The sequence below is a fragment of the Rhea americana genome, unplaced genomic scaffold, assembly GCF_003343005.1.
Source record: "Rhea americana isolate MKP2758 unplaced genomic scaffold, rheAme1 scaffold_1, whole genome shotgun sequence".
Taxonomy (NCBI): Eukaryota; Metazoa; Chordata; class Aves; order Rheiformes; family Rheidae; genus Rhea; species Rhea americana.
Genome location: NW_028185038.1, coordinates 10376556 through 10399302, shown reverse-complemented (window position 1 = coordinate 10399302; position 22747 = coordinate 10376556). Strand labels below are relative to the sequence as shown.

The following is a 22747-nucleotide window of genomic DNA, read 5'->3' as shown; positions in this document are numbered from 1 at the left end:
ACCAAGACTGCAGTGTCTGTAGTTAAGGACCAGGTGCCCAGTGTTGGTTTAGGTAGAGTCTCTATTACTATACCTTCAGAGCCAGTACATATAGTGGATCAACACAGGTACAGAGAGAATGGAAAATTCCATCCCTTGGGTGATGTCATTGATCTTCGCACTTTAAGTAAGATGGATATTGAAATGAGAGACAGCTGTGTGGATCTGTCTGCTGTTTCGACGGATGTGAGAAGGCAAATGCCAGCAAGTGATATATGTGGGCGACCAGTGAGTACTGTCCAGCCAGCTATAATAAATCTTAGCACTGCATGCATTGCGGATCCTTCCCTTTCTGTAGTCACTGAAACTGTAAGGACCTGCACTGCCACTGTAAGCTACTCTGCCAGTACAGAGAGCCTGGTGGATCTGGGCCATGCTATGACAACTCCACTGCAGCTAACAACATCAAAGCATTTTGAGCCTACATACAGAGTAACAGGCAGCCAGGCATTCTCTGCAAGTAGAGATGAAGTGCCAATAAATTTATCGTTAGGTACTTCAGCACATGCAGTGACATGGGCTACTACAAAGCCTGTTACTGTGCCTCCTGTCAGTGTCACAAATGGTTGGACCGATCTCTCCACTCTCCAGGAGCCAATGGAGAATGGAGCAGTTGACCTTAGCACTGCAAAATCCCACAGGACAGTGGTAACAATGGATGAAACTACTTCAGGTGTCATAACTACGGTTATAGAAGATGATGAAAAGCCTGTTGATCTGACTGCAGGGAGAAGAGCTGTTTGCTGTGATATGGTTTATAAATTGCCATTTGGTAGGAGCTGTACAGCACAGCAACCTCCAACTACGCTTCCTGAAGATCGTTTTGGTTACAGAGATGACCATTATCAATATGATCGTTCAGGGTCATATGGTTACCGAGGAATAGGAGGTATGAAACCATCTATGTCCGACACAAATTTATCAGAAGCTGGACTGTTTGCATACAAAAGCAAGAATAGCTTTGATTATCGAGTTGGGGCAACTGACGCAGCAGTAGATCTTACTTCCGGAAGGGTTACTACAGGTCAGTATGACACAGCAGCAGATCTTTCTTTGAAATATAATTATGATGTTCTTCACCTCATTTCAGGATGATTTTTTATTATTTTTCCCCTCCTTCTGTTGCTTTGTTTTCTTTTGGACAGTGTGACAAATTGTTCTGGATTACACATGTATTTCATTTCTTCATTTTGCATATTTGTTTTGCACAGAGGTGCCTGCATGTGCCTGCATGTTCAGAAATGCTATTTTCTTCACATCTAAGATAGATCATTAACCTGAAGATTTGCATGCAGTTTCCCCTTTCCATTTATTTCATGAAGATGGAATGACTTTCAGAATCCACAAAGCAGCATTCTTTTGTGGGACTGGACTGTAATTTTGCCCTGTAATTTCAGGTGAGGTTATGGATTACTCAAGCAAGACCACTGGTCCTTATCCAGAGACTCGACAAGTGATTTCTGGCATCGGGATCAGTACACCACAGTATTCCCAAGCAAGAATGGTATCATCTTTGGGTTCCCCATATGGTGTTGGAAGTGTTTTAAGATCATCCAATGGTGTTGTTTATTCTTCAGTAGCCACTCCAATCCCATCCACATTTGCCATCACTACGCAACCTGGCTCTATTTTCAGTACAACTGTCAGAGATTTATCTAACCTCCCAACAATTGACTCAGTACCCTCATTATCAACTTTGCAACAAAATCAACCTCTTCCAAGATCATACAGTTTCTTGACAACAGTGGCAACTGAAAAAGATAGTGCAATTACTGCCATTGATATTGAGACAGGGTTGCCACCTCTTAGTATAGAAGCAATTACCACTGAGCCAACCAGCTTGATACCTGCTTTGACTACAGCATCTGAAGTTTACACAAATGTAATTGAAGATGAAGTTGCACTTCTCATTGCCCCCGAAGAAGGCAAACAGCAGCAACTTGACTTGGAGCGTGAACTTCTTGAGCTTGAGAAAATTAAGCAGCAGCGCTTTGCTGAGGAGCTAGAGTGGGAACGTCAGGAAATTCAAAGATTTAGGGAACAAGAGAAGTTTATGGTGCAAAAAAAGCTTGAGGAATTGCAATCCATGAAACACCATCTCTTGTTTCAGCAAGAAGAGGAACGGCAAGCTCAGTTAATGATGAGGCAAGAAACATTAGCCCAGCAGCAACTGCAGCTTGAGCAATTCCAACAGCTTCAACAGCAGCTCCACCAACAGTTAGAGGAGCAAAAAATTCGTCAAATATATCAATATGGCTATGACCCTTCAGGAACTGGCTCTCCACAAACCACCACAGATCAAGCACTTTTGGAAGGACAGTATGCAACAACAGAAAATGGCCAGTTTTGGCCTACTGATGATGCAACCACTACAGCTTCAGCTGTACTGGGTATTGAAATTCCACAAAGCCAAACATGGTATACAGTTCAGTCTGATGGCATTACCCAATATATACCTAGGTCTGGTATCCTAAGCTCCGTTTCAGAAATGTCACTAAAGGATATTGATGTTAGAGAGGAGAAGCAGCTGAAAAAGAGAAGTTCTATGCCAAAATTACGTGGTCAATATGAGGAGCTTGAGGAGACTCTGGAAGAAGAGCCCAGGTGCTTCAAAAAGATAGTGGACAGTGGAGTACAAACTGATGATGAAGACGGGGCAGACAGAGGTTACACAAACAGGAGACGGAGAGCTAAGAAGAGTGTTGATACAAGTGTTCAGACAGATGATGAAGATCAAGACGAATGGGATCTTTCTAGCAGATCCAGAAGAAAGACCCGCGTAGGGAAATACAGTGAGAGTACGACTGAGGTAGACAAAACTAAACAGTTCTCCAAAGTATCTAGTATTGCAGTTCAGACAGTGGCAGAGATTTCTGTACAAACAGAACCTGTAGGAACAATAAGAACACCTTCAGTCAGGGCCCGATTGGATGCAAAGGTTGAAATCATAAAGCACATTTCAGCTCCAGAAAAGACATACAAAGGAGAAAGCTTGGGATGTCAAACAGAGACAGAGTCAGATACACAAAGTCCCCCATATCTGTCAGCTTCATCTCCTCAGAAAGATAAAAAACGCCCAACACCATTAGAAATAGGATACTCATCCCACCTTCGCCCAGACTCCACATTACAGGTAGTTCCTTCACCTCCCAAATCTCCCAAAGTTCTCTATTCACCCATTTCACCTCTTTCACCAAGCAAAGTTATAGAGTCAGCATTTGTACCCTATGAAAAACCCGTCACTGATGACATCAGCCCTCAGAAGATGCTGCATGCTGACATTACCAAGGTTCCTCCATCAAGCCCAAAGGCAGCAAAGATGATGCAACGCTCTTTGTCTGATCCTAAGCCCCTGAGTCCCACAGCAGAAGACAGTTCCAGAGCTCAGTTTCAGTACACTGAGGGTTTCATGGTAAGAAGTATTTGCTTTCTTTTTTTTTTTTTCTTTTTTTTATATGCAGTTGTACAGCTGACTCTGTACAACATAAAGCTGACACGCTCATTAGCAATACCTGTGTATGTAGTCTTTTTGCACACCTTGCTGAAAAGTCCCAAGGAATGTCTGCTATTTAATCCAATGGACATTTGCTTCATCGCATTTTCTGAAAATAGCAGAAGCCAAACTATGGTCTTAGTGAGATTCAGAAAAACTCATAATAAGGTCTTGTTCAGAGTTTGGAAGCCACTTAAAGATTTCAATGGTAATTAATTGCTAATGAAATGTTACTACTATGTCTTCAGAAAATGAAATTCATTTTATTTCTAATAATATGACACTCAGGTCTTGTGGCACAGTGTGTAGTGCATTTAAAAGGAAATTATTGAACGTGTCTTCCGAGATGTAGCCCAGATTTATAATTGCCTGATTCAACTGTCCTTGTTGTCTCTGATGTTTTTCTGTCATTAGTGGTATAATGGGTATTCTTCTGTCCCAGTGTATACATCTTTTATCCCTCCCAGACTAAAGGGTCTCATATCACAAATCTTTTTCTTCTTTTGTTTTGGATAAGGAGGATTATAAAAAAGTTATGGAAATTCTGAGGACCGTTTCTTAAGGAATCAGAGGAGGCAATTTTGAATGACATGAGGCTTCCATCATCAGGACTTAAGTTTGTCATTTCTGCAGTATTCCTTTTCCTTAAATAGTAACATTTCTGATCTGAGAATCAATCCTTTGTTTTATGAGTGAGAGGAAGTATTCTTGGTAAAAAAAAGCAGAAACAAAAACCAAAAAAAATCCAAACCTACAATTTGTAATTCAATGTATTCTTGGCTGTTCCTTTTGTCCAAGTCCATTTCCTTCTGTCAGCTGCAAGGTCAGTTGCTTATTTGTGAGAGTTCTGTGAGAGTTGTTATTCTAGGTTTTCTTTAATAATTTTTTTCTTTTATGTTCCTATGTTCCATTATGTATCTGTGAATACATGAATGATTATCCTGTACAGAACTGGGTCGAATGAAAAGGAATTGTCCCTTAGGTAATTTGTGAGACTTTCAACTGCAGGATTGCTGAGTTATACTCTCCAAGGCCCAAACTGTGAGCAGTTTCTGCAGCTTCACACATAAGTGCAGATATTAAATACTTCTTATACTGTTTCTGCTTGTCAACCAGTACTTTGAAGTTAGAAGGGAAAGTTGTAGTCAAGGCATTGGCACTCCACATCCACATCATTCTCTCATGTGGGATTTGCACAGGGTGGGAAGTAGTGACATTAGCACTCAAATGTCATGCATAGGGCTTGGAACAGCACCTTGAAGAACATTGCTCACAGGTCAGAAAGTATTGAGTTGTACTAGATTTTGGAGGGTAGGTATAATATTATAAATTAACTGAGAATACAGTTTAACTATAATTGAGGACAAATAATTCTGCTCACTTATTTCAAAGATATATATGGATTTGATATGAACTTTATACTTCGTATGATGATAGATACGTTCTATAGACAGCTGATGGTTTAAAGTGCTTTACATTAGAGTTTGAAATCATGTAGTATATATTAATTGAGATATGGAAACAAAGGACTTGTATGTCACTGTTTATCATTTATTACCATTTTGCGTTGAGCCAAACCAGTAATGAGCTGTATTGATCTTCTTAGTGTACAGTCACTAAAGAGCAAATAGTCCCTGACTCAAAATACTTACAGTCTAAATAGAATAGATGGATTTTTTGGAAGATAGGAGTGCAAGTAGACATATATGCAAGGAGAATAAAAAATTTCTGTGAGTATAAAGGGGGCTGCACTAGTTGTGTCATGTGGCATGTGGTGGGGGAACTGCACTGTAAAACTTTTTAATAATTCTTGTTTTAGTGTCATATCTTTGTCCCCATTCATAAATATTGCAGCAGAAAAGGGTGTTCATGTGTTCATGCATGTGTTTCACAGATTTTCTTTTTATGACAATTTAACAAAAGAGTTGATCCTTATGCAGTCAGTGGGTGTTAAGGGGTCAGAATGAAACTGGCCTCTTTTTGAAGATGACAATGAAATAACACCTAGTCCTTCAGGTAATGCATTTTCATCATGCATATACTTCTTCCTTCGTAAAATGTATTTATTATATTTCAGGAAAAAAGACTACATAAAATATGAATAAGATGATAAATGATATCTGAACATTTCACAGCTGAAAATATTCTGCTAATCACATTATAATAAGTATCCAAATAATATTGCTTTCAGTGACATCATATTTCTTTTTTCTTTTCTTTTTTTTGGGGGGGGGTTGACAAGTTAAGTGTACATTACATTTCCATTTATGTCTATGGTAGTATTTGCTCCCATTACCATGAAGGCTAGAGTGAACATAGCTTTCCCTTAATCCAAAACAGAAGTCTTCCTTTCCATTAGGTTCCCTTTGGTGGTTCTTAAATGGTGTGCAGTTCTGTGATATATATTAGTAATCAAATGTGGCCGTATCAAGGCAAAATTGTGAGCAGTAAGTTGCCTTCACAAATATCACAGCATGCAAAGCAATAGGCAAGATTTCCGTGAAGGCACCAGAAAGCCTTAGTGGAGTTTGGAAGTGCTGAGAGAAATTCATCCATGCAGCAACAAGAAGAAATTGTGAGTAGCTGACTAGTTTAATAAAGAAATAATTTTACACCAGTGGATCACAGAATCAAGTCACATGCCAGTCACAGTCAGCTTCAGCACTGGTGCACATTTTTTATGTGTACTCAAAGGTGGAAGTTGTCTTCCTTTTGCCTTCAGATGTAAAATGCTAAACTGAAGCAAGATCATGCACATGAACTGACACACACACAGCATATACAGCATAAAGCCTAAGCAGAAGCATTCGTATTAGTGAAACTACTACAAAGACACATTTGTCAACAGTCTTTCAGCTTCAGGGTAGAAATTGTATAGTTAAGCTTCAACATTCTGAAAAAATCCTATCAATTTGTTAAGAGAATTAATAAAGATTCTTCTCCATTTTTTTGTTTGACATGACTTCCTGCATTTTTCACTCCAGTTGTAAAATTGTAATTTAAATCTGCATGTTATAGTAAGAAAGATAACGATTTAAAGTGATCTCAACAGACTGATTCTTTGTCTAGGTAAAAACTGTAGGACTTCATCTACTGGTGTAGTAACAACAGACTGTTTTGAATTGATTTTAAAAGTGTCAGTTTTTTAAGGAACAAAAATCTAGAAAGAACTAAAATGGAACACATTAATATGTGTTTTATCATCTATAGTATTGTACTGATAATTGATTTGAAAAAGCACAAAGCAGCAGTTCTGAAAGTGTTGACTCAGATAATAGTTCCTGTTAACATATGTGCATAATAAATGGAAATGGAAATTATACAATGCAGTAAATATTGTTCTCTATAATTTATCACTAGTCTTAGTTTAAAACTAAGTTAATGTAATTTGTCTTATGAACATTTCTGTTTCATAAGTTGACATTTCTGCCTTGTCCATATCACTTTAATAGCAATATAAGACCTCATTTTCATCACTAGCAGCATTACTTATGATCTGGATAAATCATTACCATATTCTATGTTTAGATGAGCCGTATTTATTATGAATAGTTCATTAACATTACATTTTCAAAATCATTTGGCATTTTCATTTAAAAGGATATGTCTTCAGCTCTTTTCAGTTTTAAAATTTTAAGACTTCAGGGGTTTAGGCTATCGTTTCCTATGTCAGTTATGTGCTGTGAGTCTGGGGACTGAAGAGGAAAAGCTGGATAGCTGCTCCCAGTAGAATTAAAATCTTCCATATATTATGTCATTAATGTTTTACTTGTCTATTCAGGACTAAACTGATCATGAGATCTGTGTGACAGTGAGGAATATTCTCTTTGGATATGGAAAATAGGTAATATAGGCAATAGGGATAATTATATGTTTTAGGGTTGAGTATTTTTGTTTGTTTACCTTCCCCAGCAGCAGGAAGCATAGTTCCTTGCTCAGTATCATACAGAAATATCTAGTAATGGATTTTCTGCTATTATTGGTGCCTAAGATATTGGCTTTTCTCTTGATTTCTCATAATCTGTTCCTAATTTCAGCTAAGAAGGTTTGGTTCTGTGTTACAGCCTTTGTATTCATTATAAAGTATTAAGAATTGTTTTGTGAGACATGTGGTCACATGGTCGTAGAAGGAAAAGGCTTAATTTTAGTGACTATAATTTTGCCTCTCAGTCCAATGGTCCACTCCATTAAAAAAGAAAAATCTTCCTTTCTGTAAAAGCTACCTTTTCATTACCTTTTGCAGGAACAGCTGCTCTTTGGGTTTCACTTTTAGTACAGAAGGGTATTGAGTGAGGAACTATGTGTGTTTCTTCTTTGGTAGTAGTCTGACGCGAGTAACCCAGATTTAAAGTACAAATCTCTCTCTTTGCTTCCAGGAAAATTAAATGACATCTGTGGGCTGTAGCTTAGTAGAACCGTTGTTTGGGCACTGGCGGCACTGGCGAAACTGGTCCTTCGCTTTGGCTGCACGTGCAGCAGTCTTAACAGTCTGGGGCAGCCTAATCTGCGTGGTTCATACGGTCTGCGTGCAGCCTGCGGCTAACCCAGGCTGCCGGACGGGGTGCGAACGGGCTTAGCCACACTGAGGCACCCAAATTCTTATTTCCCTGGGGATGTCCCTGCAGCTAGGTATGAGGCTCCTCCGTTGTTTATGGACTGGAGATCTTTTCAGATTGAATCCAGGCCAGTAATCTAAAGAAAATGTAGCTACACGCACTGAGTCCCTTTGGTACTTGAATGCCAGCAGTCAAATGCTTGCTTGCTCAGTTGTGCTCATTCTAGCTGCAACAAGGCATGTATGAGCCTGGTTTTCTTTATCCCATTAACCTTTATATGCCGCTCATTTTTCCCTCTCTCACCCTTCTTTCATTCTTTCTGAAGAAAGGGGAGAGATTATTAATTTGCTAGATATGCATCATTTGTATTCTGTCACCCATAAACGAAGTAGGGACATTGAGCAATGGTTCTGCTTATCTCTGCATCATGAACATAAGCATATGGTGCTTCCTCATGCCTGTGCTTTCAAACCAAATCAACAAATAACTTGTAGAAAGGCATTGTAGGGGATGTTGTTCTTCCTCCCTTCCTTCCATCAATATAATATTCAGCAGATCCTAAATACTTCAGGAGGTTATATGCATTTGCAGAAGTGACTTAAGCACCTAAAAGCTTAAATATTAATGAATTTTCTTAATAAAGCTTAGGCTCTGTTAGCAATTAAATCACTTTTGAAAGGACTTTCCTGTTTCATGTTCTCATAACTAATCTTTCCTACCAGAAAGATTATGGTTCCATTATGGTTCTTTCAAGAGATATTTTTAATAGCAGTATCAGTGCAACAGAGCAAAGTATCAGGAGGAAAAAGCCAATGATCCTTATATTCCCCAACACATCTCTCTCTCTCTTTTTTTTTTTTTTTTTTTTTTTTTTTATGTTTCAAATAAATTCAGTTGAAATTGAGTTGAAAAGTCAGGATCTCACTAATATCTAGAAACAAGCCCTGTGTAAACAGTAAAACAGGACTTATCTTCTCCTACACATTTTTAGCTAGATTTAATATCACTTTTTCCATGAACTGCTTGAAGATTTATAATTTAAAGCCCTGTTAACACTCAAATAAGGCATCTTTTTTTCCATCTGTCAGATCTTCAAAGCAGAAAGACTACCCCACATTCAGTCAATAGATCATACAAAAACTATTTTCTAAAAATCATTTAATTGGATCAGTCTGAATTTCGTGTAACCTTTACATTATTTGGTTTCACACCATTGCTATTCAATGAGGGAATGATCTGCCATCTTCTGCTTTTCAGAGTGGACCTTCCCAGTCTTTATAAACCGTAAGGTTTATGGCACAGAGTTGACAAAGAACATGGACTTTATGTCACCCAGGCCTTTTCTCACCTACTGATAACTATTCTGTCTTCTTAGCAAGTTCTCAGCTAGACATCAAAAAAGCAACCCCTTTTCCATCTCCCCCCTCAACCCCCCCCACAAAATAATCCTTTATTTTTTTCCTTCCATAAAAGACAGAAGAATGAAGGCATAATAATCTCTTTCCACTCATTTCCAGCTGACTTGATTATCTGCCCACATCTCTCTATTCTCTCTATTCTAGGAATACCTTGAATTTTTGGTGTGAGGAGAGGCCAATACAATGTTCCCTGCTTTAAAATAATAAACACCATATATAAACATATACAGTGGAATCAAGCAAGCATGGAGAAAGAGAGAGGAGCACCACCAAGTTTGGGTGCACTTCACCTCTGTTTTGGTTTTCAGACTGTCTGTTTTCAGACTTTCCTCTATTATGAAGCCAAGTAATACTTTAATTTGCTTTCTGTGAGTAAACAGGAGAGGAAAATTTCTGCTAGTATAATTGATCAAAGAATAGATAGATGATCAAAGAATAATGCATTAGAGAGTTTCTGTCATTTGTTCTCCAAGTAAGTTTGGTTTCTTGCATCTTATTCCGTTCTATTTCATGAGCAGCTGTTAACACAGGAAAGTCATATTGTACTGAAAAAAAGGACATCTATTCTCTAAAAGGAAGGTTTAGCAGAAGACCAGCATATATGAAAACTTCCTTAGAAAGGAGGCCTGGGTCTGCATCAGCAAATCATTCAGTACAATAAAAGCAGATGAGTAGATCAAAGCAGCTGATAGTAAGGCTTCTACAGGTATACTTAAGTGGTTGGAGAGATTTATATTGGACTAGATTCAGTCTGTGGTTTGAAGCTGTCTAAAGGGTTAATCATCATCTAGGGCTGTTTCTCCTCTATTGGGATTTAGGCACATTTGATATACATTTTGGAATGGAGCTTCCAATTTATTTTCCTCCATAAGGAATCTATTTTTACATGCATGAACCTCCCTCCAAATGGAACCAATGATGTGCAATAACTGGAAAAAATCAAGGAATTTTTCTTGACAAAGTAGTAACCTAGTACCTTCCCCAAACGTCATCTCATAACAAAATATGAGCTTTCATTCCAACACTTTTTCCCATCATTTGATTCAAATATTAAATATTTACCAAAGTTCTTAAAATATTATCTTGATCAGCCAAATGTGATTAAATGTTACTTGGAAATGATCCAAGACTGGCAAAAAAACATGATGCCTCATATGTCCTATATGAAGGTTATGAAAAAGGGTTCAGTACATCCATCTTATGATCTGAAATAATTAAATACAACACAAAAGATAATCAGAGCAATGAAAAGGTGTTCCATATGTATCTATATTCTCCACTCTGCGAATGTGTGAATGATTAATTTTCTTCTACAAATAGAGTTTCTATTTTAAAACTTCAAGAATATTCCTTTAACATAAACCACTGCATTTAAAATTCTTTGTGTGTTTTGTGTGTGTTTTTTCTTTTTCTTTTTTTTTTTTTTTTTTAGATTTTAAGAAATTGTTCAGGTGTGATAGTATTGAAAGCTTTTTGTGGAATCAGCTCAAATCAACTTTAAATTCTAAATTAAAGGGTTGTATCTCCATTAAAAACTTACATCAGTGTATAATTTCTCCAGGGATGTACTTGTCTCTGATTAATTGATTTTTATCATATGATATACTGGAAATTTCTAAATTGTACTTTTTTTTCTTAAAAAACTTTTGCAAACCTAGAAACACCCCATAATACCATAGTCACAACATTCAGTTCTTTACCTTCTTATCCTTCCATTCAGACATTTGTTTTCTGAGTCGGTGATTATATATTAAAGAGAATTTGTTAAGGTAAAGAGCTGTATTTGCAGTTGTGAATGAACCTAAGAGCTTAGGTGTAAGCTTATGCCTTTATATATTGAATTGCAAAATTAAATGCAAATATTATGAAATATTGACAAAATAGTCCCTTTTGCTGAAATTATTTAAAATAATTGCTCTCCCAGTATAACATTATTTACTGATAAAGTAGTATTTTTGCAATTACTGTTTTTAATATCAGTTTACCTTTCATCCGCCTGCTGGAAGTAGATACTTCAGGTCAAACTGGAAGGAAGTTTTAAGTGGGGATGAACACTCTTCTTTAATTGCAACTTGGAGTCTGGAAAAGGCACTTCTTTATAATTTGCAGATCAAGTCAAATACAAAGGGTTCCAAGCACTTTGGAAAGGAAGTTTGCCATACAGAGCCACCTTGAATGACCCAAAATCTAATTCAGGAATGACAAAGGCGCTGTACACAGTAAAGAAACAATCAGAAACTTAGATATGTATGAAATGCAATTGTTTAGGTAATAGTAGTACAGAAAATGTCTGGATGTAATAGCAAAAGTTCAGACTTAATATGACTCAAAATGTGAAGCGTTTGCACAAAAGCCAGCGGTCTTCCTTAGAACAGTTAACAACTTGCTCGTGTATAAGGTCCAGGTAGCATTTCTTTTTACCCGACTCAGCATTGGTGAGGCTTAGACTAGACTACTACATTCTAGTTTGATCTGCACTAGTTCAGCGTTAGAGAGGCTGAAGAAATCTAGTGGTAAGTGAAAGAGAAAGAATAAAAGAGAAAACAAAACCTTTGATGAAAGGCTGAAGGATCTGGTTTTATTGCTCTAGAAAGGAGAAGACCAAAGCTAGTCAAGGTAACAGTCTTATTCTAGATATATTATTCTAGATAAATGAGCTATTAACCACTCTCCATGTCCCCTGCAGGCAGGAAAAGAGATTGAGTGGCATGGGATGTTTAGTAGTTATCAAGAAAAAAATTCTAACTGCTATAGCACAAATGGTTTAGAGTCAAGATAGTTTAGTGAGAATATATTATCCGAATCTTTGGGATTGCCTAAGTGTTTAATTTCCCTTCCAAATTGAGAATATCTTGAGTGGTATGAGTAATAGAATTAGTGAATTCTAAAATTAAATACAACTTTCTTTAGCATTCATGATTCTTGTTAGACTAACATCAACATCATTGCTGTTATTTTGTATTCATCCAGTATTTGTCACAGACTGCCTGAATAAATTAACTGTTAACCACCTTATGAGACTCATTCTATAATCTCAGTGACCTCAGTGATATAGTCCTTCATTAATAAGACTGGAAACCGAGACAAAGAAAGTAAGGCCGTAATCAAATACTTTAAATGACATCTATCTTGTTCCTTACAGCCTTAGCTGTAGGTGGCATTTACTCCACGTTTTACTTTCGCCCTTTACATTTCTCCTCAGAAGCCTAGAGAGGTGTCTGGCTTCATGCTTGACTGCCCCAGGGACATAGGCTACCTAGTTAAGGTATGGAAGGTAGGAAAGAGCAAATTTCGTGTTAGACTGATGGTGTCAAAGATCATATGTGAGCTCGCAGCTATAGGCTCTTGTTAAAGTCTATAGGAAGAAATGTTCCAACAGTTTATCAACCTGCTTTGTATTTGTCCTTTAAAATGTGACTAATGCCACCCATTTCTGTTCATTGAGTGCAGAGGGATTTTAGATGAGTAAGACTACTTTTAGTCACATAAAAAGCCTATCGTGAGGCCATGTCCTCTAAGCCTCTCACCCTATGTTCTTGTTTCCTGCTTTTTCTCTCATTCAAAACAATGCATTTTTTTGCTGAAGTCCCAGTGTGTTTTATCAGTGCTATACAACAAAATAGGGTACTTAGGGTTGTAAGTTATTTTCTAGATGCCTAAGCTCAATTTTAAAAAATTATGAATTCAGCAATGTTCATTTATTTCACTGAAGGGTTATGGAAAAAATAATTGTGTAGAGAAGCTTCTAGTTTCTCTCCATATGCTTTTAAGGTGACAGCCAATTGACATGTGGGTATCATTGTGTAGACAAACCAGACAAACCTTTTATTTACAGAACAAGTTTGGCATTATTGACACCAATTCAGACTTTCAGATGCTAACCTGTAAATACTCCTCCAATCTGGAGAGAGCGACTCGTTAAAGGATAATTTCGTCTTTCTGTCTTTAGTCTTTGGCTTCTCTATTCTGTTTGTCATAATAATTTCCAGGAGTGCCAGTTTTCCAGTTTTATTTTACCAAGAAGGAATGAAACTCTTTTCCAGAGTATCTGGCAGAGCAGCTCAGGAGAATGATTTACGTGCTGTTATCGGTCAGCTCGGAGAGAGAAGTCTGTCACGGTGTCTACTTACAGTCCTGTGTTCAGAAGGAGGATCCAAGACCGTGGCCACTCTGCTCAGTGCTGTCATGCCAAGCCAGCCATTTAGAAACTCCAAGCAGGGGGACAAGTCTGAAATGTTGCCACAGGGCTAGTTTCAACATCTCTGGGAAACTTTGATTCAGAGCGTGAAATTTCCTTCTTCAAATTCTTCCTCTCGCTGTCTCTCTGTAAGTCTACAGAGGAAGTCTGTATTTTGGCTCTCCTCCTCCAGAACTTTTTACATTCTGTACAGACTGAATTCAGGTCTCAATTCAATTTCTATTCACGTTCTCCATCTGCCCATATCTTCTGATTCTGTGATTCTCTTTAATCTTCTTACTAAACTCTACTTCTGTTTCCCAGCTGGTTCCTCTCTGACACCTTCTTTCATCCAATCTAAGTGGTTCCCATAAAAGTATAGCTTTGATTATCACCTTACTCACTTTTCAAGATGTTGGCTAATGCAAAATCCAGCTCAAGCATCGAGTGTGTTTGTGGTCTTACACTGCCTAGCGAGCCTTTTTCCTGGTTTAGGACTGTAAATGCCAAACAGAATAAATGGGCTAGCCATTAGGACTTCTTGAGTAGGATTAAAGACAGACTTTGAAAATAAATAACTAGCATGGAGGAGGCCTTGAAGGCAAATTTAATGCTGAGGGCTTTCTCTATGTGTGTGATATAAGAAATTTAACTGTGCTGACTTTTCTAAGTCTGGACAAACAGATTTGGATTGGATTTAGACAGTCAGCAGTTGCCAAAGGTAAAAAGATAGACCAGTAGATGGGGTGAATCAGAATGGGATTTACCCATCTAAAATTGAGATCTAATACAGAAAAGATGATTTTGAGCCTCAGAGTTTATTTTCTGTAATTGAATAACATTTATAAAGTGTAGTAACATAAGCCTCAGGAAATTGTAAGGTGGTTTGTAAGTGATATTTACTTCTTAAGTTTATGGTTGTGTTCTTGCTCATGTTTTTGTTCTTATTGTATATAAATGATGTAAGATGGTAACAGTGAAATTAACTGCAATTTCTTGTCTGAGTTAAAGTTGAAACCAATGACTTTTTTTCCAGGAATGTTACTGTCTGGGTTAATCTCTTACATCGTATTGATATTCCTTTTATGATACCAGAGCTGTAATCCACAGCTGAAATATCTTAAGCTTCTATGAAGAATGGAGAGGAATCAGTGATTTTGTCCTTTGCTCATTTGATCAGTGATATAGTAAGATAGAGAGTTTAGTAGTAATGCCTCCAGATATTTCTTTAGGCAGTAAAAGTCAGTCTTTTTTCATCAATAGTGTAGGCTGATCTGTGTCCTTATGTTCTTGTTTGAACTTGTATGAGCTTGTTTGAACATAGCTTGTCTGAGAACACCATAACCCAGGTAGAGGACCCATTTTTATCTTTATTTCCATTTCCTCATTATTTAGCTATGAATAAAAAGCCCAAGAGCTCATCAAAGAATAATGGCTTAAGTTCAGATCTGAGCCTTGCCACTGACATTTCAAGCCTGCAGCTTGTGCTTAGAGCTCAGAGATTGTTGTAGGAGACAGTAACTAAGTAGCTCCCGGGAGTTAATGGTACACTATATTAATTCATTAATGGTATGCTGTATTAATTCAGTGAGCCCTGGATCATGCCCTGAGGAAATTAGAATAAAATTTGTCTTCTGAGCTGATTATTCCACTATTTCCACTAAAGAAAGGGAGGAGTATTCACCTTCTTGGAAGCAGAAGTTCTCAGTTTTGACTATTATCAAAAATGGAATCCTAGCATTGATAGAATGTGGTGAATAGGGAAGAAAGTCCATTTAGATGATAATACTTTTAAATAATTAGCGCTATCAGAATTTCCTTTTCATTAAATCTGAATTTTCTGGTGGAAAAACTTAAGTTTGCACATGCAAAAAACAAAAGAAAAAAATTCTGTATAGCTGAAAAAAAAAATAAAATGGTAACTTGCCAGCTATCTGTGGAGCAAAAGTGAAAATTAGCCTCTGGTAGCCTGCCAGCTGGGAAATTGGACAATGATTCTTCTGAAAAACATTTTTTTCCTGTTCAGATTTAAAATACATACATACATACATATATATATGTGTGTGTATATATATATAGAGAGAGAGAGAGTTTTTTTTTTTTTTTTAACTTTTCATCTTATTGAAAATATTGAAAAAATATATTTTTACTAATGAGGAAGAATTTCCAGTTGGCTCATTCTAGAAATATTGACAATGTAGTCAATAAAGTAAGTGGGGGGAAGTGACAGGCAATAACCGTCAGCTCCATTTGCTTCCAAGCTCAGTAGGGACTCAATATATGGAGGAACTCTGAATGCTGTGTATCAAACTGGAGATATTAATAGAATAGTTGAGACTGCAGAAGGCTCCTCTTGCATCAGGTTTGTAATTTTATTTTTATTAGTGTCTAGCTACTTTGTGCATATACCTTACCTATATTGATACATAGTGTTGCATGGATATTGGAATGAGGAATGAGTTATGAAATCAGATGGAACAAGAAAGATCTCTTGTAAAAGATCTTTTAAGAAATGCACTGGAAATAGTTTTTCCTGCAATTCAGAACATTAAGAGTTTGAGCTTAGTTTGGAAATTTAGTGAACTGAGAAAGAGCCATTGCTGTATACTAAGTCATAATGTATATATGACTGAAAAAAACAAACACTTTCAAGAGCAGAACATAGTGACAAAGCTCACGTGAGATTTAATATTACTGATTTCACCAAGAAACTCTCCAGTCTGTTCTCCTTTGTCTGAATGACTTAAATACAAACATTTCTCAGTGTTTTAGATTTAAGTACAAAGTGCTTTTCAGATTTCTCTTGAGTTATTTTATTCTTCTACTATGTTTCAAGGTGGAAATTTGTTAACTTTATGATGAATATTAACTTTATTCATTAACTTTATTTTGATACAATTAAGTACTGATGGTTAAAAACTGAAGTGGCAAATGATACAAATGTTGTAATGATGCAATAAACTGAGAAAAGGATTTATTAAATGTGGAGTATCCATAGAAAATATTAAGAAGAAACAAAATAAGGAAAAATACATCATCAGGAAAATGTATTTTATTAATCTTTAAATAGGAAAAAAATGCAAGTTAGTACTCTGGGGGTTTTTGCTTTTGATTTTTTTTTTCCTCCTCAGGCTAGTGCAAAATTATTTCGTTTTTTTCCAGACTTACTTTCTCCTTTTTTGAGTTAAAAGTATTTTCTTCCCAGGGAGACTATTTCAAAAAGTCTTGCTAAAAGGTATTTTTTTTATAATATCAAGCTTAGTCACTTTGTTTTCCTTATTTATTCTTATTTCTTCATGTTAAATCTTCTTTTACTGAACAGATCCTCTTCCCACTCTCTTTGTTTTCCTTAGGGATAGGTCTAGTCAATAGTCTGACACTACACTCTCTTGAAAGCAAGAAAATTTTGATCCAAGACAAAACCTGCCGCTTCGTTTTCAGCAAACTGTTTTTTTGTGTGTGTGTGTGTGTGTGTGTGTGTGTGTGTGTCCTGTACTTAGTTTTCATATAGGAAGCAATTTACTTTGAAATCTAAGCATATTTCTCCTAAATGAGCATATTCTTATGAGGTTTTTACACTTTCTTATGGTTTTAGGATTTCCCTGGACGTTAGAACCATTACATGTGACATGAATCTTCTCATCTTGTTTACAGTCCATTTACACAGACTGGAGACAGGATGTAACAGGCCTTCTCAAAACATTATTTTCCAGTTACTATTACTCTTGTCAATAACATTATTTATTGTTGTTTCAATTTTCAACAATCTAATCAGGTAAAAAGCCTTAGGTATTGGACGGTATTTTTTCCAATACGTGCTATTTTATTTGTCGTGGTAGCTTCCAATGCTGTGTGGCTGGTATATTGATTTCTGTCTTTAATATTAGGGTCCTAGTTTGAACTTGACCTTTCTCCTCATTTATTCTCCACACTACAACACTAGTATTGCTCCTAGGTATTGTAAGGAAGTTCCTTCTCATCCCGCGTACTGACCTTACTCAAAGAGCTTTCATTTTTAATTCTCTGAACCCGTGTAGTTTGAGGACCTTTTGAACTCCCATGCTGCAAAGACTCATTTCTTTGAGAGCCTCTCTTTCCCTGTTGCTCCGATCTGAAGAACGGGGTGCCTGTCCTTGTTCTGGATGTGCTGCTTCATCAATATTCACTCAGTTCCTTTCCCTGGTCTCCAAGTGAAGTGGAAAGCCCACATCACCTGAATAATTAAACATGTACTATCAGAGTAGGGAACAGGTTTTCACAGTTGGACACATGACAAGTATTGATGACAGGAAGAGGAGCAATAAAACACCTAGAGAAAGCAGACAATGCAAGAAGTCAGGAACTGATTTATCTAAATTTATTATATCAATAAGAGATCACTATCATTACACTGTCTATATTCTCTTCTAAGATACTTTTATTTCTCATAGAGCCAGGGGCCATGAAAAGGGCTCTCAGAGAGTTTTAAGCTCTGTGACCAACACTTACATTGAAAAATGTTGTGTATCATTTTGACCTTGGAAACAAATGAAGGAGACTTGTTTTTGCACAGATGAACCCTTTTTCAATAATTCAGTTAATATATATTATGCAAATAGCTGTTTTCTTCAGCATCTCCCTTTCATAGGTTTGTCCTTTCTTTAATCTGCATAGCTGAATCTGTTACTGCCGCTACTGATAAAATATTTTGCTTGTCATTTTAAAAATTATTATTCTTTATGATGTAGCAGCTAGAAACTACAGCTATAGGTTACAAGGATTCAATAGCCAGAAGTAACCTTTAACTAATAGCAATTGTGTGTGATTTACAAACACTGAAGCTTAGATAGAATGAGCTTTATTCTGAAGCTATATAACTGTTTCTGCAGAATTATTATCAGTAGAACTTACTGGAAGAAATTTATCTCAAGCTTGTAAACCAAAAGTGTAGTTTCATAACTTGCAATACAGGTGAAAAGAGTGTGTGAGTCTGCTTGTATAGACATATATTTTGGTTGTCTTTTTTTTTTTTTTTTTTTTTTTTTTTTAAGCTCCCTGCAGCAGAGATTTTCTCATATTACATGATTCTGAAGTGGGCAGTAGAGTGGGTTTCAAATAAGTAGGTGGGTTTCAAATCACTTGGATCACTGAGTTCCTACCCTTCCTGGAGTAAGCAGGAAAATTAAACAAAAAGACCCTCATACTTTTTACATAAAAACACAAGATTTTTTGACATAAGATTTTTGACAAGACATAGATTTTATATGACTCACAGTGTTTTTTCTGTGTTCTTTCAGAATTGCTGCATAGGATAACTGTTTTGGGCTTCATGAGCCTAGCTGTTGAGGAAATTTCTCTTGGATAGAACAGATTGATCTTATGCTCTGTCCCAGATCTGTGAGCATGTGAGAAAGTAATGATATCACCTTCTCTCTCATCCTCAGTCATTTTTTTAAAGTCTTACAAAGAGCTCAAGGTTTGCTTTTTGTAGAAGACCCTTGTGCAAGCGGGTTCTTTATGACTTGGTCCTGAGTTTTGAATGTTCTAAAAAGAGGCAAACATTAGCTAAAATACAATGGATATGTTTTCCTCTTTCTAATTTTTAGTTATTTTATGTTTCTGAAGCTATTATTATATTATAGTATTGCAGTTGTTATATTTCATGAAAATAATTTGTAAAAGACTATAAGAAGGAATTGAAATTGTGGTAGAAAAGCAAATTAGGTTACAATCTTAGGCGAGGATCAGATACAAAGTCATTTAATGTTTCCAGAAAGAGCGAAGAGCAGATAAAAATGTTTCAGTATAATTTCAGTACTTAGCATTTATGTGTAAGCTGATGTTCAAACAATATGATAAAGAATTATACACAAATACACAGAGCTCATAGATAATGTGTTGTGAAGTAAATGATATCAGTGATACATCAGTTGAGATAATCTTCATCACTATTCAGCCAGCCTGGCTCCTATTATGTGTACAGTGATGTACTAGAACAATTACTGTGCGTTCAGATTCCGAAAGAGAGATATAAGTATCACTTATTAGTTCTTTAATCTTGTTTATGGGCACGCATAAATGCTGTCATCTGAAAATCCTGTGAAAACCATCAGGTTCCTGCCTAGATGATTTAGAAATGAAATATTAATAATCTTCATTGTGGGAAATGAGTTGGTGATCTCTATTCCGGTCTTTTGAAAGCTCTAAAACCAGTGCATGATTGACACTAAACAACAACCTTTTGTCAGTCTCAGCTCAGAGGGAAATAAATGAATGCTTATTAATTTGAGGCCCTTTAAGCATTAATTCTGGCTTAGGGTCAAAAAAATTTCCGCTAAGCAATTGCTGTGATTGCCTTAAATAAATGCTAAATATATTCATACTTTGCAAAGTAGGAAATAAAAAATAATGTTACTAAGTATATCATTTAGACCTAGATGCTCTTAAAAGCTTAAATAGTCTTAGGATTTCCAGAAAAATGGATTTATCCATTTTGATAAAAATTGATAAAAATTGAAACAAAAATTTTTCACCAATAGTTTTAATATAGCAGAACTGAGGAGCAACACTATTTGTCCACATCAAATACCCAGCCATTTAGTTTTTCCCTCAGCTATATAATACTACTAAACTTTTACCTTTATAGTCTACTACTTTCAGAAACCAGTAGCCTAAGTTCTGTGCTTCTTGTCTTTCCAACCCTTGATTTACTCCCCTGTTAGAAACCAAGTCCTCTTTCCAGAAGTGGTTCTTACCTTGAGGATAGTGTGGGAAATCCCCACTGGAATTTTATAAACCTTACTGAGGTTAGTCTTCGTAGTGACATGTAGTGGCAGCACAGTGAACTGAAGGTTCAGGAAGGTTTAGAAGAACCTGTTTCTGATCAGCCAATTATTTCTGTTTTCAAACTAAATATTAAGTAACAAATATTCTCTTCTTGTTAGTGTTATCTTGATAATGAATAGCATTTATTATTCTTATTTTGTACAGTACTGTTTTATAAACCTCTGTTGTGTTATACATGTGCAGATGTGTGTGCACGCACATATACACACACACAAACATACACACAAGTGTACTACAATATTTTTTTCTGAGTCGGTAGGTAGCACATGTTTGAGAAATGACATTTGCATCTGTCAAGTCTACTTTCAATTCATAAGCATTGACATTGCTTGTACAGCTCTTGTCAGAAGATGTATTGATACACTGTGCCTTGGGCTCCTATGGGGCACGCTGAAGACAGAACTATTTGAGACTTCAAACCAGTCATTTGAGCTTCCATGAATACATCTGGACCCAAGCTGCACTGAACAAAATTGACATAAAGTATGATTCTAGGTGAAGTTAAAATGTCACTAGTACATTCAGTAGCTACCTTTATTTTGGACACTTTGGGCTAGTTCTTCAACCTCTTTTCTTCCTCTGGGCTAGAATGTGCTTTTGAGTAACTTTTTACATTCAGAGTTTGATTTCTTTTTTTTTTGTAAACTCCTGATTTACTCTATATTTGCTCTGTATAAGTAAGAACAGCTTCAGACTCATTGGTGTCACTATAAATTTTGTAGCCATAAGAACAACATATAAAAATAGCAAAGAAAAGGAGCCAACCAGGACTTTTAATTATGAACAAACATTGCTGATATCTTATCTGAATACTTTCAGAAAAAAAAGGGCCAATATATAAAAAGTGGTATTTTACAGTCTTTTTTCCACAAAGCATGACCTTATATGACAAGGGTCAAGAATGCCAAGAGCATGTTTTACTCTTAATTTCCATAATATTCCATTATTTCATTTCCATTCCAGTATTTCCATTCAATTTCTGTAATATTCCATTACCATTTTGAACTGTCTGCAGCATGACAGTCTATGCAAAGTGTTATTTTATAAAAGTAATCTTACACAAATGACTGTAATTTTAAATTTGAATTTGAATTCCTATTTTAAGTTGTGGCCATGGCAGGCAAAGAGAACAGTTCAAAACAAGCATAATAGGAGCTCTGAAGATGGGAAAGAAAAAGAATTTTTTTCATTTTTTATTTACCATGAAATTATATGCAAGATTCAAAGTCAACCTTGAAATTTTCATTTCTATATGGTATCGTGATAGATCGGATTTTTTTTTTAAGTGTTGGTTCTCATTTTCTTATTTTCAACTGTATGATTAGAAACTGTAAATAGAAGATCTTTCACATTAATGTCTGTTTTTCTCCTGCCTTTTCTTTATTTTTTAAATTCATTATTGTTTAAAAGGAAGCTTGCCACATTTCTTTTTTCCTGTCCTGCTTGTCACAGTAAGCAGAAATAGAAAGAGGAAGGTTATGGTACTAAAATAGTATAATTTATATTAAAATAGTAGAAAGAAAATAAATTAAAGGTTACTGCTGTCTTCTTCTCTAACCCTACAAAGTTTGATTGAATATCACATTGACTGTAAGGCTGTAATCTGATTCACTTGCTCCAGGAGTGGATCACTTACTTTTATGAAAATTAATCTTGATTTCAGGGTGAATTATGTAAACAATGGACATATATAAAAATTTCTAAAAATCAGATATAAAATCATTTATTTAAATCTCTTTATCTTTTAAAAAAAGATGGAGGCTGTTCTTAAAGTAATGACTTTCTCCTAGTTTTATTCGCAGTTATGTTAATCAAGAGTTGAGGGTCTTTACTGAATTTATTTGGTGAAGAGCTGGTCCAGTCTGGTTTTAAATATTATCAAAAGATGATACTTATGCCACTTCTGGATCCATGGATTAAATTCAGTGTAATATCACTGAGTGAGTTTGAAAAGAGGTATGAATTTAGACAGATAACATAGTGAAGGCTTTTTTTTTTTATTCCATAAAAGATGTTTTCATTTGTATCAATATAGCAAATTTGTGTACACATTTTTTCAACTATTTATGTTTTCTTTCACTTCTTTGAAAGGAAGGCTTTCTGGAGGTTTGGCGGGGGGGGGAAGAGGGAGATTTAGCTTGGTTTTGTTTTAACTTGCATCACTTGGAAATGTGTTTACATCACATTGGAAAAGCCATTCTTGTACCAGAATAAAAACAGGAATATAGGTCTGTCTAGT

General features: G+C 36.0%; 2 protein-coding genes across 2 annotated transcripts in view; both read left to right on the top strand.

Annotated features, from left to right (window-relative positions):
• The window catches only part of LOC146601832 (protein piccolo-like), a 177975-nt gene extending 177809 nt beyond the window's left edge, over nt 1-166 (top strand). The window contains exon 6 of the mRNA XM_085325757.1: nt 108-166. Within this exon, the coding sequence (XP_085181883.1) occupies nt 108-166 (59 nt within the window). The remainder of the gene's footprint in view (nt 1-107) is intronic.
• A 1374-nt stretch (nt 167-1540) lies between these two features.
• LOC146601831 (protein piccolo) overlaps nt 1541-22747 on the top strand; it is a 124469-nt gene continuing 103262 nt past the window's right edge. Inside the window, exon 1 of the mRNA XM_085325745.1 lies at nt 1541-3451. Within this exon, the coding sequence (XP_085181871.1) occupies nt 1541-3451 (1911 nt within the window). The remainder of the gene's footprint in view (nt 3452-22747) is intronic.